Raw genomic sequence first — 15,397 nt, 5'->3', positions numbered from 1 at the left:
TAGGTTGTTTCAAATAGATGTCAAAAGTGCCTTTTTGATCGGATTTATTGAGGAAGAAGTATACGTGAAACAACCGCCTGGGTTTGTAGATTCAAAGTTTCCCTACCATGTATACAAGCTCCCTAAGGCATTATATGGACTAAAGCAAGCTCCACGTGCTTGGTATGATAGACTCAGTTCTTTTCTTCTTGATCATGGCTTCAAAAGAGGTAAAGTAGACACTACATTATTTATTAAAAGATCATTAGAAGGTAATCTCATTATTCATATTTATGTTGATGATATTATATTTGGTAGTGCTAACCCTCTTATGTGCAAGAAATTTTCAAATCTTATGCAAAGTAAATTCGAAATGAGCATGATGGGAGAGCTAACATTCTTCCTTGGACTCCAAATTCAACAATCTGAAGAAGGAACCTTTATATGTCAGACCAAATACACAAAGGAACTAATTCAAAAATTTGGCAACTGGTGTTTATACATATATTGAGGGAGAGTAAAATACAGGGAAATCAACTGGTGTTTATACATATATATTATTTTGTCATCATCAAAAAGGGGGAGATTGTTAGATCTAATTTTAATGATGCAAATAATATATTTGTGCAGGAAATCAATTAGAGAAGATCAAGTAGCTACTACGAGATTGCTGAAGTCACTCTGGATGCTTAAGGAAATAAATCAATCAGCAAAGATTACGAATCAATCAACAAAGATCATGGACAGCTGCGATGGAAAGAATCAAGCAAGCCTAAACTTAAGGCACCAATCAAGGCCAACACATTTAATCCGGAAGATTGAAGTAGTCAAAAAGCATCGAAGATTCTGTAAGAAGATTAGCTGAGCTGCTAATTTTGGAAGGATCAACAATCAAGGAGTAAACCCTCATCTTCAACAGTTGTAGAAGGAAAGCGGTCAATTTCCTCTCATCAAGGAAGAGCAACGACTAGCAATCTTATTCTCGGAAAGAATCAATCTCTTTCCAAGGATCAAATATCTTGGGTTGTTAAGTCTCGTCAGCAAGCGGCCTTCACCAAAGTATTTATACTCAACATCAAGCCTTAGACAAATATACTTTGATCGAACCAAAAATCCTCTCTTTGTTCTACTACAAACAAACATTGTAGTTCTTTAAGACCTACTGTGTAACAAGTCAGAGAAAAAGGAGAGTATAACACTGGTGGGGCATTGTATCAAAAGAGACGAGTGTTATAGGAACTGAACTATCACGTCATTCCCATTGTACTAGAAGAAACGCATTTACTAAAGAGAACTCCCTTGCAACCCAAGGGGACTGGACTAGGATTCACATTGAATCCGAACCAGTATAAAATTCTGGTGTCTTTAATTCCTGCACTTACTTTCTGTATTTTATATTATGTTATTATAACTGTTAGGTTATTGCATCTAGTCGACTAATTAAAAAATCAGTCAACTAATAGAGATTAAGATTAAAAATATACAATTCATCCCCCCTCTTGTACTTTCAACTGGCTCTTTCTCCTTTCCTTTTTAATACATAGCTCCCATGATTTCCTTCAATTCCAGTAGTTCCTTATCAGTTTGCACATTATGCTCATTTATAATCATCATTCCATCCATCAACTTCTGCAAATGATATTGAATAGCTGTTAATTTTTCCTCCATTTCTTCAACAGGTTTCTCTGTATTTTTGCTACGAGTCATGATCGAAGGCGCCAAGGATAGGAAGCTCTGATACCAATTGATGTAATGCAGTAGAATCTAACAAAATAGTCAATCTAGGAGCTCGAAGCTCGAAGAAGATGACAACTATATCAGGAAATATGGAGAAAATAGCTCAATGAAAGAAGAATTTAGAAAAGAGAGAATTGTATTATCTTTAAAAGTGATCTCCCAATTACATATATATCAACTATATTGCTCAGCTGATGATTCTAGACGTAGTTATTAATAAGCAACTTGTAACTAACTCTAACCGGTTGTAACTAACATAACTAACTCTTGCCACGTCGGCCGCCAATTCAGCTTCACTGTTACTGCTCTTCTCAACTTGTATCAGAATATTCTAGAAGTACAAACAAAATAGGTTCGGTCTCCTGGTTTGTTTTGGATAAATAAATGAGTTAATAACCTAAAATCCCCCTAAACTATCAAGTTTTTGTCAGTTTTCTACTTAAACTATTCAGCTATTGCGCGCTCCCAAGCAAGTATCTACACATATTATGCCAGGTCAACGGCGAGTTTTTTTTTTAATACAAGTGGCAATATAGTTCAGGGGATTTTGGGGACACCGAATAGTTTAAGTAAAAGACTGACAAAAATATGATAGTTTAAGGGGGTTTTAGGATATTAACTCTAAATAAACAGGTTTGCGCTTCAGCAGAATATAAGCCCTCTACTTTGCCTAATGGCCAGATCCATTATCTGGAGGTCAAAATTTATTAGAATAACCGCATTCGAAGAGTGCGATTTATAAGTCGCATTCCACTATTGCGATATATAAATCACATTCTATTATTGTGATTTATAAGTCGCATTAATTTATCGTGTTTATTAATCGCATTTGCTACAATTTTCTTACTGAAATTTATGAGTAGAATTCTTTTAATGCGATTTATAAGTCGCATTCGCTTTTGCAATTTATAAGACACATTCATTTAATGCGATTTATAACTGATTCACAATTATATTTCGCTTTCACCAAATGCGATTTATTAGTCATTCGTCAAAGCGATTTAATATAAAGGTTTTATAAAGTTCTAAATCTCCTAACCTTGATTTTAATTCTCTATTGTTGCAAGCGAAAATTCATTTCTATGCTTCGAACAAAAAGAAATTGCAATTTCTGAGCAATTGACACGTTTGTTTTGTCCTTTTTTTTTTTTTTTTTTTTTTTTTGTAAAATGATTTGTTGTACATTCATCTCCGACCAAGATTACTTTGAATCAACCTTTGAAGTTTTTCTAAAATTATATAAAATTTGATTAGTTGTCAAAAGATCACTCCACTCTTTCAAAAGAAATATGTGATCATCGATTGGAATTTCTTACTTTCAGGATGCTAATATGAGATATCTAATATTATTTAATGGAGGTTTGATCTTTAGCTTTAGTATGTATCCCATGTCAATTTTTGATTACATCTGCCCAAGGTTTCTCTGCTTTCATACATCACAACACACTGATTGTTTTGGTTAATCATATTAAACATAGAAAAAAATTACTCATCAAATTATCTATCTTGTCATGAGATATTATCGGCATATTATTATTCAAGGGAAATTATTTTCTTTGGCTTTGATTTTTCAATTCGTTAAGAATATTTTTAATCGCAATAGTTATAAGTTGTAGTACTTTTATATTCTTCAAATATATTGATAAGGCACGGGAGAAGCATCATCCTTATAAGATGGCTGCCAAACAAGAACAATATATATTTTTCACATTCAACTATGAGAATGTTTTTTATTTAAAAATTTTAAGAAACTAATTTATAATTTATACAGACACAAAAAAAAAAAAATGTTTAGATGTGTTGGACTCTTGTATTTCGCTATATCTTTTTTTTTTTTTAAGAAGTAAAAACAATGATGAGTTTGACTCTTACATTATTGATACATCATTCTTTTTGAGATAGTAAGCGTAATAATAAGCCTCATTATCTTAGGTATTTCACACATATACTCAACTTCCACCTATATTTTGTAGTGAGGTTCAACTATTTATTGAACTTCAAGTTTGTGGATGAACAGGAATATGAACACTTTCCACAGACTTTGCCAACTTGTTAATCGAAACCTTGTAATCTCTAGAAGTCTTAAATACCTCCATTGTAATAACATCACTTTTGACAATCTGGATAGACCTCTAACAGTATTAGCAAAGTCGCACCCCCCTTCCACGACCCAAATATTATGGTATAGCCAGTTTTCACACTGGTCAATGAAAAATAGCCACTATTTTGCTGCAACAGGGACCGGTCCAGTATAATATACGGGAGTTCTGGTGCATTTGTGTACGAACTCCAGCATATTATGCTGGACCGGTATACTTTGCTAACTCCTGTAAAATTTGCGGGAGACTGGAGCACCAGTGCTCCAAACTCCAGTATATTATACTGGACAATTATACTTGCTGGAACTCCCGTAAAATTTGCGGGAGTTCCAGCATAATTATGCTTGAACTCCCGTAAAATTTGCGGGAGTTCCAGCATAGTTATCCTGGAACTCCCGTAAAATTTACGGGAGTTCAAGCATACTTATGCTGGAACTCCCGTAAAATTTGCGGGCGTATTTTTCCGGATTTTGAACAGTATTTTCGCTCAGATTTAAAGTGGCTAAATTTCAATGACTTTTGAAACTTGGCTATTTTTCAAGGACCAGTGGTAAATCTGGCTATTTTTGAATTTCTCGGCTTAATATTGACGGGGCATTTGCTGTGAAATTTATGTAAGGGGGTATAGGGGGCGTATTTAGAGATAGTAATGGGAATTGGATACTAGGATTCAGCAAAACCATTTATGGTCCTACTCCGCTATTCATGGAACTCCAAACATTATGATATGGAGTGCAACTAGCAAATGATCACAACTTGATCCACCTTCAAATTGAAACGGACTCAACATCCATACCAACCCTACTTGAAACTTCAAATTATCCACCCTATAATGCACTAATCTCTGCTTGCAAATACTGGCTGAGAAGGTTGGGGAATCCACCAATCCAACATAACTTTCGAGAAAGAAACCAAGTAATATATGAACTAGCACAACAAGGAGTTAAGCAAGCCAATGTCTACTATTCCCAAGTCTATCCATCCATACCAGAGTTCCTAACATATGTAATCCAAGCAGATAAAGAAGGCATCCTTACTACTAGGATCAATACCACTAATGTTATTGTTTTAAATAATTTGGCTATTCTTGAAAACTCTACTATGCCATCTTTTGGCTGGAATAGTTCTAGTACTAGTATAAATATGTCTGCTTCCCATGGGAGGACAATGTACTGTAACTCTCCTAACAAGTTTCTAATAAACTATCTTTTTCTACCAAAACAAAAAAAAAAAAAAAGAAAACTTCAAGTTTATATCAAACTCTTACAATTTTTTACTATTCAACTTCAATTTAAATTATTTTTACAATTTAACTCAAAATAGTCCAAACACCTATTTAACACTCCCTTTAGTTCAGTTTAAGTGATTTTTTTGGCTCTTTTCACATATATTAAAAAATTCACCTTTTAACATTAATTAACAATGAAATTGACCATATTAACCTTAATTTGTTCATTGAAAATATAACAAACTACTCCTAGGCTCTTTACTCCAAGAGCAACTTTGGAAAGAAGAAGTTAATTTTTTTTTTAATATCTGAAAAAATCAAATATTATGAACCACAAAAAATATCAAAAAAATCACTTAAAATGAATCCGAGGAAGTATTTATTATGGTTTGAGAGGCTCATCATTTGCTTTATATACCCAAAAACATCAACCCATGGGTTAACAACAGACAAAAGTTGTTCTTGAAATTTTCATTATTGTCCCTTTTTGGATCAATGGCTCAGTAGATGATTTCGTAATTGATGGACCTTTTAATATCATTTTTGAGCAAATTGAAATCGTATAAGAAAATATAAAGCTACGATCTAAAATTTTAAAAAGTATTACGAACGGTTATACTACAATTTTATATTTTATAGCAAACATACCCGAGTTTAATGTTGTTCGAAATTCCGGGTGAAAATCATTTATCCTCCCCAACTTTGTGTTAAAAATCAAACTCCCCCCTCAACTTTGAACAATGATCGTTCTCCCCCTTTATCGTACACAATACCTTTTTTGCTCTTGAATTTTCAATTTCCTTCTCAATTCAATACTTTTTTATTATATGATATTTTTTTTTATGGTTTTAGCTATACTTAAATTATGTAATATCTATTATAAATTGTAATTAGAGTTCATTAAAATTATAAGTAGAATAAGTAGTCAGAGTCAATTAAAATTACCTTATCTTTATGATTGTTATTTTAATGTAATGCATATTAAATATATATTTAAGTTATATTTTCTTAGCAACGAAGCTAGAAATTCATATAAGAGGATGGAAAAATACCCCAATTTTTTTTTAATTTCGGATTGAACTTGTGAGCTAAGATAACTTGGGGTGCTTTTCAATCCTCTTATATGAAAAACACCCCAAGTTATCTTAGCTCACAAGTTCAATCCGAAATAATAAAAAAATTGGGGTATTTTTCAATCGTCTTATATGAATTTCTAGCTCTGTCGCTAAGAAAATATAGCTTAAATATATATCTAATATGCATTACATTAAAATAACAACCATAAAGATAAGGTAATTTTATTGGACTCTAATTAATTACTTATTCTACTTATAATTTTAATGAACTCTAATTATAATTTATAATAGATATTACATAATTTAAGTTATAGCTAAAACTAGGGGTGTTCACGGTTTGACGGAAAACCGATCCAAACCGAAAATCGAATCAAACCGATTAAGTAAACCGATATTTTTTTTGATTTGGATTGGTTTTGGTTTTAAATTTTAAAAACCGATAATATTTGGTTTGGTTTTGGTTCTATTTTAAAAAACCGAAAAATAAACCGAACCAAACCGATTAATTATATACAAAATTTAATAATTATTTATATACAAATATAATATCTTTTTGTTAATAATTTTAATTGTTATTTTGAATTTTGGTTTATCCTATTATATCTTAAAAGATTGCAGCCCAAAACAATAGGATTCGACCAATTTTCTTTTCATTAATAAACTCTAATTCTCTAACCTCCGCACATACTTTTGCCTAAAAGAAGAGTTACAAAAAAACCACCACAAGAGTAAAGAAAGCACATTCAAATTGCAAGACAACAATGGCTAAAGCTTCAGAAAGCAAACTTTTAGTTTGTTTTTTGTTCATTCTTTTCATATAAAGATGTAAATAAACTTTCAGTTCTCAAAGAAATATATAAAAAGCATAAATTTGGCAAATTATTTTCAGATTGTTGTCTAGCGTTGTTTTAATATTATCGACTTATCATTAGCTTACTAAGAACCGAAAAATCGAACCAAACCAACAACAATCAAACCGATGGTTTGTATTTAATTTGGTTTGGTTTTGGTTTTAAAATTTTAAAAACCGATTAAATTGGTTTGGTTTTGGTTTTAATCAAAAACCGACCAAACCGAACCGTGAACACCTCTAGCTAAAACCATAAAAAAAATATCATATAATAAAAAAGTATTGAATTGATGAGGAAATTGAAAATTCAAGGGCAAAAAAGATATTGTGTACGATAAAGGGGGGAGAATGATTATTGTTCAAAGTTGAGGGGGGGGGGGGTTTGATTTTAACACAAAGTTAGGGAGGGTAAATAATTTTCACCCATTTTTGAGGGCTATTTACATAACTTTTCAAATATGGGCAAAATCTAATTAATGGCCTAAAAAAGAGACATTTGCGTAAATCAATCCTCTTTACTCATTGGATCACTCGAAATTTGGCCCAAAAGTAAATTCCAACCCACTGGGCCTCGTTATGCACCAGTATATAACCTCACAAATTAGGGTTTTTTTCCTCCTTAGGGCTTCACAACTTCAAGCAGCTTCAGAGCTTATCGTCGAGAACCTCCAACCGGTGAAAATGGTACGATTCTACTAAGAAATATTCTAATCAATACAAATGTAAGCTCGTAATTTTATTTACTGATTTAGTTCCAATATTTTTCTTATGTAGCCGTCACATAAGACATTTATGATTAAGAAGAAACTGGCGAAGAAGCAGAGGCAAAACAGGCCCATTCCTTACTGGATTCGTATGAGGACTGATAACACTATCAGGTATTTCAATTTGCAGTAAAAAAATTTAATATTTTTTTTGCTGATTTATGTTTGTTTCACTAATGAAATTATATTTTGTTCATTTCGCTAATGAAAATTTGATTTTGTTTTTTCAGGTACAATGCTAAGCGCAGGCACTGGCGTAGAACCAAGCTAGGGTTTTAAGGTGGAAGAGTCGAGCTTTATTCATGATTCTAATGAAAAAACTTGTTGGATTATGTCCTTGTTTTGTGATGAAACATGATGTGTTTTAATTTCAATGGAGTTTATACATTGAATGACGGTTTATGAGTTTATTTCTGGTTAATTCTAGATGTTTTAATGCTGGTTTAATGGTGGTATTTGTTGATTACTTTCATGCATTGAATAATCTGTATGTGATTTTCACTTGTGTGGCAGCATTGGTGAAAAGTGGAATTTGTGTGGTCAAAATTTTCCTATATGCTTAGCTCTATGCTAGAATTAGCCTGATCAAGCCCTTTGCCATGTGGACTAAGCTTTGTATTAAGTGTATAAAGGTAGAGGAGCTGGCTCGTTATCCCTGAGTTTCGAAGACCGGTTAGTCATAAGTTTGGTCCCAGACCAATTTCCTTTCCATAAGAAAAAACACTAGAATTTACCTATGATATTGTTAGAATGTTTGTGTATAAAAGGAAAGCATGATTGACAAGAAATGAAATAAAGAAACAAATTTTTTTGAGAAGAGGTAATGAGTAACTCAGTGGTGAAGAAATGCAAAGAAGAAGCAAGGATATGACTATATACTAGGTTTTGGTTTGGTTGTTGCGAGGGTACCGGAGGCTCCTGGTTAGTTTTACTTTAAGTTCAGTTATTTTTTTGAGTTATGTTCATGGTATGAATTGAGAGGATTGAACTTATCAGTATAGTGATAGCTAAAGTTTTCTCTTGAATTGGAGTATTATTTCCAGGATTACTATTAACAAGTAGGGAGTAGCATAGTCGCTTGTTCTGTTTTGTTGCTTTTTTAGGTTTCAATATTAAGTTGAAGGTAGCTTAATTAGGTGATGTTTTGCTGGAGAAAGTGGAAAAACTTTGCTCGGGAACTGTTGCGCACGAATTGAAAAATGAAAAGATAATTTGGGAAAATGTAACCTGCCAATGAGTTTGGAGACAGAGCTAGGTCTTTATTCATAGAGAAAAAGAAAAGAAGCTTTTAGTCGGACTAACTTGCCTTTAGACAGTTTTGCATTTGCTGTAAAGAGGAATAAAGTGTCTCTGCCATTAAAGCAAGCCTAAGTAGCAGCTTGGGGGCCTTTTTAGAATGAAAATTACTCTATAGTTAAAGCACCATAGTGGATGTTTACTTGTACGATTTATTTGTTTTTCCAATTTATAAGGTTCTGCTAGTCCATTTTACCTTCTGAGTGTTTGTAAGTGAATTGACCAAAAGTTTGACTTGTTTGAGACCTAAATTTTTTGGCCAAATGCTTAACTAGCTAAGACTCTCAATCTGGGATTACTTGGCACATTGATTACCTGCTCATTAGTGGCTGGTGGTATGTGCTTGCAGAGTAATGGTGTTTACATCAATTATTAGGTCATAAACCCTTTGGAACCGCCCAATAATACTAGTTTCTTTTTTGATGAAGAGCAATTATATTAGTTTCGTTTTAATTTTCAGTTTTTTCTTTTTGACTTAGATAGTCTAGCCAAGGCTAGGGCGGGTTTGAGAATCAATTCAACTAGTGCTAACCAAGCATTTGCCTGCTGGGTAATTGATGGTGTAGGGCCTTTTAAACCAGCTTGGGCTCTCATCGTTCATTGGTGCGAGAGGGGTTTCAGGTTTACTCAGTTAATTCAATTAACTGGCTAGCCAGTAAGCATTATGCATCATGGGAAGATTGATATGTTCCATCTAATAGGCATGACATGGAAATGCAGGGGACAAGGCACAAACTGTATAATCTTTAGGGGTTGTTTGGTACAAGGGATATGGATAATAATCCCGGAATAGAATTTGAGATTGTATTTATCGTATGTTTGGTTATAGGTATTATCTAATTGTGGGTGTTTTACGCTATAATGGTGGGATTAGCTATCCCATAGAATGGTGTTGGTAGCTAATTCCATGGAATATCCCATCCCATGGGATATCCTTGTTTATCCCACCAATGTACCAAACGACCACCTAGAATATACCAGCCCTGCCTATCTATTTACTTTACATTGCAAGAATTTTGAGGCAAGGACTAATACATTAGATTGCATAGACATCTGAATTTCTGAAAGAGTAGCATGATTGACTCTTCTCAGCAAGCTTTATATAGGGGTCTCAGATTATTGTTTGATCAATTTGATTGTACTGGTCCTCTTGACTTGGTCAGAGCTTCCATACATTGTATTGCCCTTTCAAATAGTTTTGCTCTTTTTCCCTAAGTTTTAGGCGGGACTGGGTCTCTTTAACACAAGGTATAGAAGTGGAGAGGGTTTTGCTGGGATTTTGAATTTTGCAATGCATTGGCGTATCTTTCCTGAGCCGAAGGTCTATTAGAAACAGCCTTTCTATCCCACAAGGTAGGGGTAAGGTCTGCGTACACACTACCCTCCCCGGACCCCACGGTGTGGGATAATATTGGGCATGTTGTTGCTGCAATGCATGGGGTAGGCTCGATCACCAGGTGGAAGTTCAATCCCCTGTTTTAACACAGAGAAGGCTGGAACTGTGCGATACTTAAAATGTATTCTGGACTATGATTGCATACAGCAATTGGTTCTACTGTGCCTAGAGTTAGAATTTTGTTTAATGCTCAAGTAACTTCTCAGTGAATCTGATTGGTGTATTATTCTTGCTTCCCTTCGTTTTTTTCAAACACGATGCTGGTCGCAACATTCATTTTTATCCCAAAAAGTTACAAACTTTATTGAAAAAATGGAAATTTCATAGGCATTAATGTGAGACCTATGATTTTGTTTGTTAATGTCATTAAACAATACGTTGGGTTGAACTTGCAAGCGATTGTGCACGACTTCTGAGTAAATAGGCAAATCTGTATGTCAAGGTGCTATCATAATTCAAAAAGAGAGCTTAGGTTTTGATTTGTGCATTTTCACTCCCAACCTAGTGTCAAAACTGAAGGATACTGCCATAAAGCAACTGTCTTTGGTTAAATCTTCATTGCTGTTCATATAGACAATTTGGTTTTTGTTGATCTCCACATTCTCAACGAGAAAGCTGAAAACAAAGTATAAACAGTAATTATCTAGTATTTCTTGCAAAAATAGGTGGCTCTATATAGTGCAATTAACTGGCATGATGGTAATACATTCAAACCTTTCTATCACATCTCTATAACAGTCTCATTTATTCCGTTATTTTTTGGTTGTTATAATGAAGTGCTGTTGTAGAAAACATATATTATAACATAACATGAGAAATTGGTTCCAAGAAAAACTTAGCTGTTATAGTAAAGAGTTATTATAAAGGATGACTGATATAGAGAGGTTTGACTGTAAATGTTTTTTTGGGACCGCGAAAACTCAATAAGTCACAAGTGTATTTTCTTACCACCTGCTAAAATTGGCTGAGTAATAAAAGACTGAATCTCAAAAAGGTGTAGAAGTGGGGGCATTTGCATCTATACCCGCTTTTTGAGTCACGTTTTAACTTGTACCCGCTTTGCAAAAAAAATTGCAAGCGCACCAACTTTTTCGCGTAACTTCAGCATACGGCCTGAAGTAGCAGAGGCAATCACGCAAACTTCAGCATTCTAGTAGACGGGCCTGAAGTAGCAAAAATTGTTGAACCAAGTGTGTTGAAGTTTTTGTTTATAATTGCTGAACTTAAGCATTCTAGTGCTGAAGTTTTGTTCTCCATTTGCTGAAGTTTTTATTTGTAATTGTTGATAAACATTCTAGTAGCTGAAGTTTTGTGATGCTGAAGTTATTTAGTTCATTTGTAAAAACTTTAGCACTAAATAAGCTGAAGCTTTTTTGTCCTGAATTCATTAGTTTTGTCATTAAGCTTTTTCAAAAACTTCAGCAGGAGATGTTGAAGTTATTTAGTTCATTTGTAAAAACTTCAGCACTAAATAAGCTGAAGTTTTTTTGTCCTGGATTCATTAGTTTTGTCATAAAGCTTTTTCTAAAACTTCAGCAGAAGATGCTGAAGTTATTTAGTTCATTTGTAAAAACTTCAGCACCAAATAAGCTGAAGTTTTTTTTGTCCTGGATTCATTAGTTTTGTCATAAAGCTTTTTCAAAAACTTCAGCAGGAGATGCTGAAGTTATTTAGTTCATTTGTAAAAACTTCAGCACTATATAAACTAAAGTTTAAAAGCTTCTAACAAGGATACTCAATTTCAAATACCTAACCACTTCTAACACTCATCTAACTTATTGCTAGAAAAAAGTCTGGAACATTGTTTCCTACTGGTTTTGTATGTATATGTTAATAGAGTTCTTATCTTGATTGTATTGTTTATCCAGGAATTTCACATGACGCTGAACATGATTTCAACGGAGACTCACTCAGCAGTGCTTGAAGTTATAGAATCTTGTAGGGTTCGGTGAGAGCACAGGAACTCTGACATTATCTTTTCCTTCTGCACCTTGTCCTCAATATGAGAAGAAAGAAGAAGAAGAAAACGAAGGAGGAGAAGGAGGAGGAGAAAGGGGGCTGAAGTTGTTTAAAAAGTGGGTACAAGTTAAAACTTTACAAAAAAAAAGATATAGGTTAAATGTGGGTGACCAAATAGGGCGTCCGTGCAATTTTTACGTAAAATTTTTATTTATTTGTAATACTTTAATTAGAGATGAAGAAAATAGAAAACTCTTGTTTTTATTAATCATGCAACTAGAAATACAGTAGACTTGGACAAAAGTCTCTAAGTATGAGTTTACAAAGGTGTTAACTCTTTGTGGATACAACTTGATCTCCTACAAAAACTCCCAAAGAGTTTTGACTTCAATTGGGATAAAAGTTCAAACAACCAAGTAAAGAGTAACGACAACTGCTGAAATGTTCACTATTAACTAATTAAAGTATATTTAGTATTTTTCCATGCTCGAACAAAGGGTAAATTTTAGGATAATACTGTATATAATACTCATTATTACTTCACAAAAAAAAAACTTAAAGGAAAACCATAGACATTTTTTGAGTCCATTTCCTGTCAATATGAAGCCAAATTTAAGGACCCTATGTGATCTAATGGTCAATAGAACAACAAACAACAATAACAACCCAGTAAAATCACAAGTGAGGTCTAGGAAGGTAAAGTGTACACAGACTTTACCCTTACCCAAGGGAGTAGAGAGGCTGTTTCCGATAGACCCTCGGCTCAAGGAGACCTAATAGTCAATAAAGTGAACAAAAATTATGCCAGAGTTTACATTCCAGTATAAGCAAAAAAAAAAAAAAAGATAAGTGATGGATCCCATTCAACCAAACTTTGGAAGATAAAATTATCCGATATCTATATTGATGGTAGATAATAGTCTCCAATGGAATAATCAAGGTGCGTAAAGCTAACACGTACAATATCAAGGGCGGCTTAGGCCCCAAATATTTAAGACTCCAAAAATATGAAGCACCACTATATTATCATATAATATATAGTCCATAATTTATATTTATATAATTATTAATAAGAGATTTCAAATTTTTAATAATTTTTAAAATTTGGTAGATGTAGGATTGAGTGAGTTAATAGGATAATTTTTTTTCTCACTAAATTAAAAATATATTTACCTTCTCATCAATTCTATTTTTCTTTCTTTATGTATAGTCTTTTCATGTTTCTTACGATTTTACTTTCTAATTTCAACTCAAATTCTCCTAATTAACTATTCCTTTTTGTCACATTTGATTGATCCACATATTGGAAAGCAAGTTCTTTTGTGTCTTATCTTTTTTAATTAAGAAATCTCCCAGACAAATGTCGCAAGGTTCAAAACATGATAGATAATTGGCTCATCCCTTCACTATTTTTACTTAAGGGAAGAATTCAATACGATATGACGTGCGCCTAACCCATACATCATGAGTTTCGCTATCACTACTTGATAAAACTCATGTATTTTTTTGTGTCTCAATATTATATGAATTTTATAAAAGAAGTATCAGGTTTTTTTTATTATATTTTGGTTTTAGGCCACCGGTTCTGTTGAGCTGTCCCTCATTGATGATCAACAATTATTTACAAACTACAGCCTCACCATGAACGTACTGTTCAACCAGCTTCATTCACATTTGGTAACTGAATGATACAATTATTGCCTTTTAATGTTCTTGCCATTGTTGTCTTATCTTAATTGAGACTCTATAAATTTGATTGAGAATGTCCTTTGGAGAAGTGACTCTAGTAAAAGACCAGTAAAGCCTTGATTTACGTCCCCAAATTTTCTAATATTGTTGGATATTATAATTTTATTTCAAATTAAAAAAATATTAATGTTTGTAGAAAAAAAAATAAAAAAGTACATTTGTAAAAAATAAAGATGTCTACTCTTTAGCAGTAAAAATATTTTTAAAACTTTGAATTAAACTACTTAAATCTTAATATTAGTAAATATATTTTTTACAACAATATCAAAGGTAACATATTGTAAATACATGTCTAACATCTCATTTATTTGAATTACCTTTTTCTAATATAAATAATAATATTACTACGTGAAGTTAAAGACTTTATGTCATTTAAGAATATATATTATAAACAACAAGTATGAAAAAATGGCAAGACTAAATTTTTTGCATATATGTGTGTATATGTACGGGTGAAAATCATTTACCCTCCCCAACTTTGTGTTAAAAATCAAACTCCCCCCTCAACTTTGAACAATAACCATTCTCCCCCCTTTATCCTACACAATACCTTTTTTGCCCTTTAATTTTCAATTTCCTTCTCAATTCAATACTTTTTTATTATATGATATTTTTTATGGTTTTAGCTATAACTTAAATTATGTAATATCTATTATAAACTGTAATTAGAGTTCATTAAAATTATAAGTAGAATAAGTAATCAGAGTCAATTAAAATTACCTTATCTTTATGATTCTTATTTAATGTAATGCATATTAAATATACATTTAAGTTATATTTTCTTAGCGACGGAGCTAAAAATTCATATAAGAGGTGTCACGATCCGGATTTTCCACCCTCGAGAGTCGTGATGGCGCCTACTCGTAGAAGCTAGGAAAGCCACGAAGTCATAAATTCTTAACTCTTTTGTTTTAATCCTTTTTACGACATACAATAACAAGTGATAAACATTTAAATAACAGCGGAATATGAGATTTAAGCGGAAGACTTAGACAAAATGAACCAAAATGACAAGAAAATCCACATATGTCTCTACCCAGAAACTGGTGTCACATCATTCACGGACTACTAAGATTACCACATACAACAGTTTGAAAGAAAAGCACTGAAGTTATGTTTTTAAAAAGACTCACTGCCCGACTTTCGCATCTGCGGTTCAGGGGTCACATCTGCGCCACCGCACCTTCGGAAAAGTGGGCACTTCTGCGGAAATGGCTAGGCCCCGCTGGGGCCGCACCTGCGAGAAAAGGCCCGCTTCTGCGGA

The 15,397-nt window shown here is 33.1% G+C and overlaps 1 protein-coding gene across 1 annotated transcript; it reads left to right on the top strand.

The window, feature by feature from the left end:
• The first annotated feature begins 7,561 nt into the window (after positions 1-7,561).
• Positions 7,562-8,180, top strand: LOC109239360 (60S ribosomal protein L39-3). The gene is made up of 3 exons (XM_019405912.1): positions 7,562-7,653; positions 7,744-7,847; positions 7,964-8,180. Exons 1-3 carry the CDS (start codon positions 7,651-7,653, stop codon positions 8,010-8,012), a joined length of 156 nt encoding a protein of 51 aa, XP_019261457.1. The 5' UTR covers positions 7,562-7,650; the 3' UTR covers positions 8,013-8,180.
• The last annotated feature ends 7,217 nt before the right edge of the window (positions 8,181-15,397 follow it).

This window comes from Nicotiana attenuata, unplaced genomic scaffold (assembly GCF_001879085.1).
Source record: "Nicotiana attenuata strain UT unplaced genomic scaffold, NIATTr2, whole genome shotgun sequence".
Classification (NCBI taxonomy): Eukaryota; Viridiplantae; Streptophyta; class Magnoliopsida; order Solanales; family Solanaceae; genus Nicotiana; species Nicotiana attenuata.
Note: the sequence above shows the minus strand (reverse complement) of the source record. Positions and strands in the feature narration are given on the sequence as shown.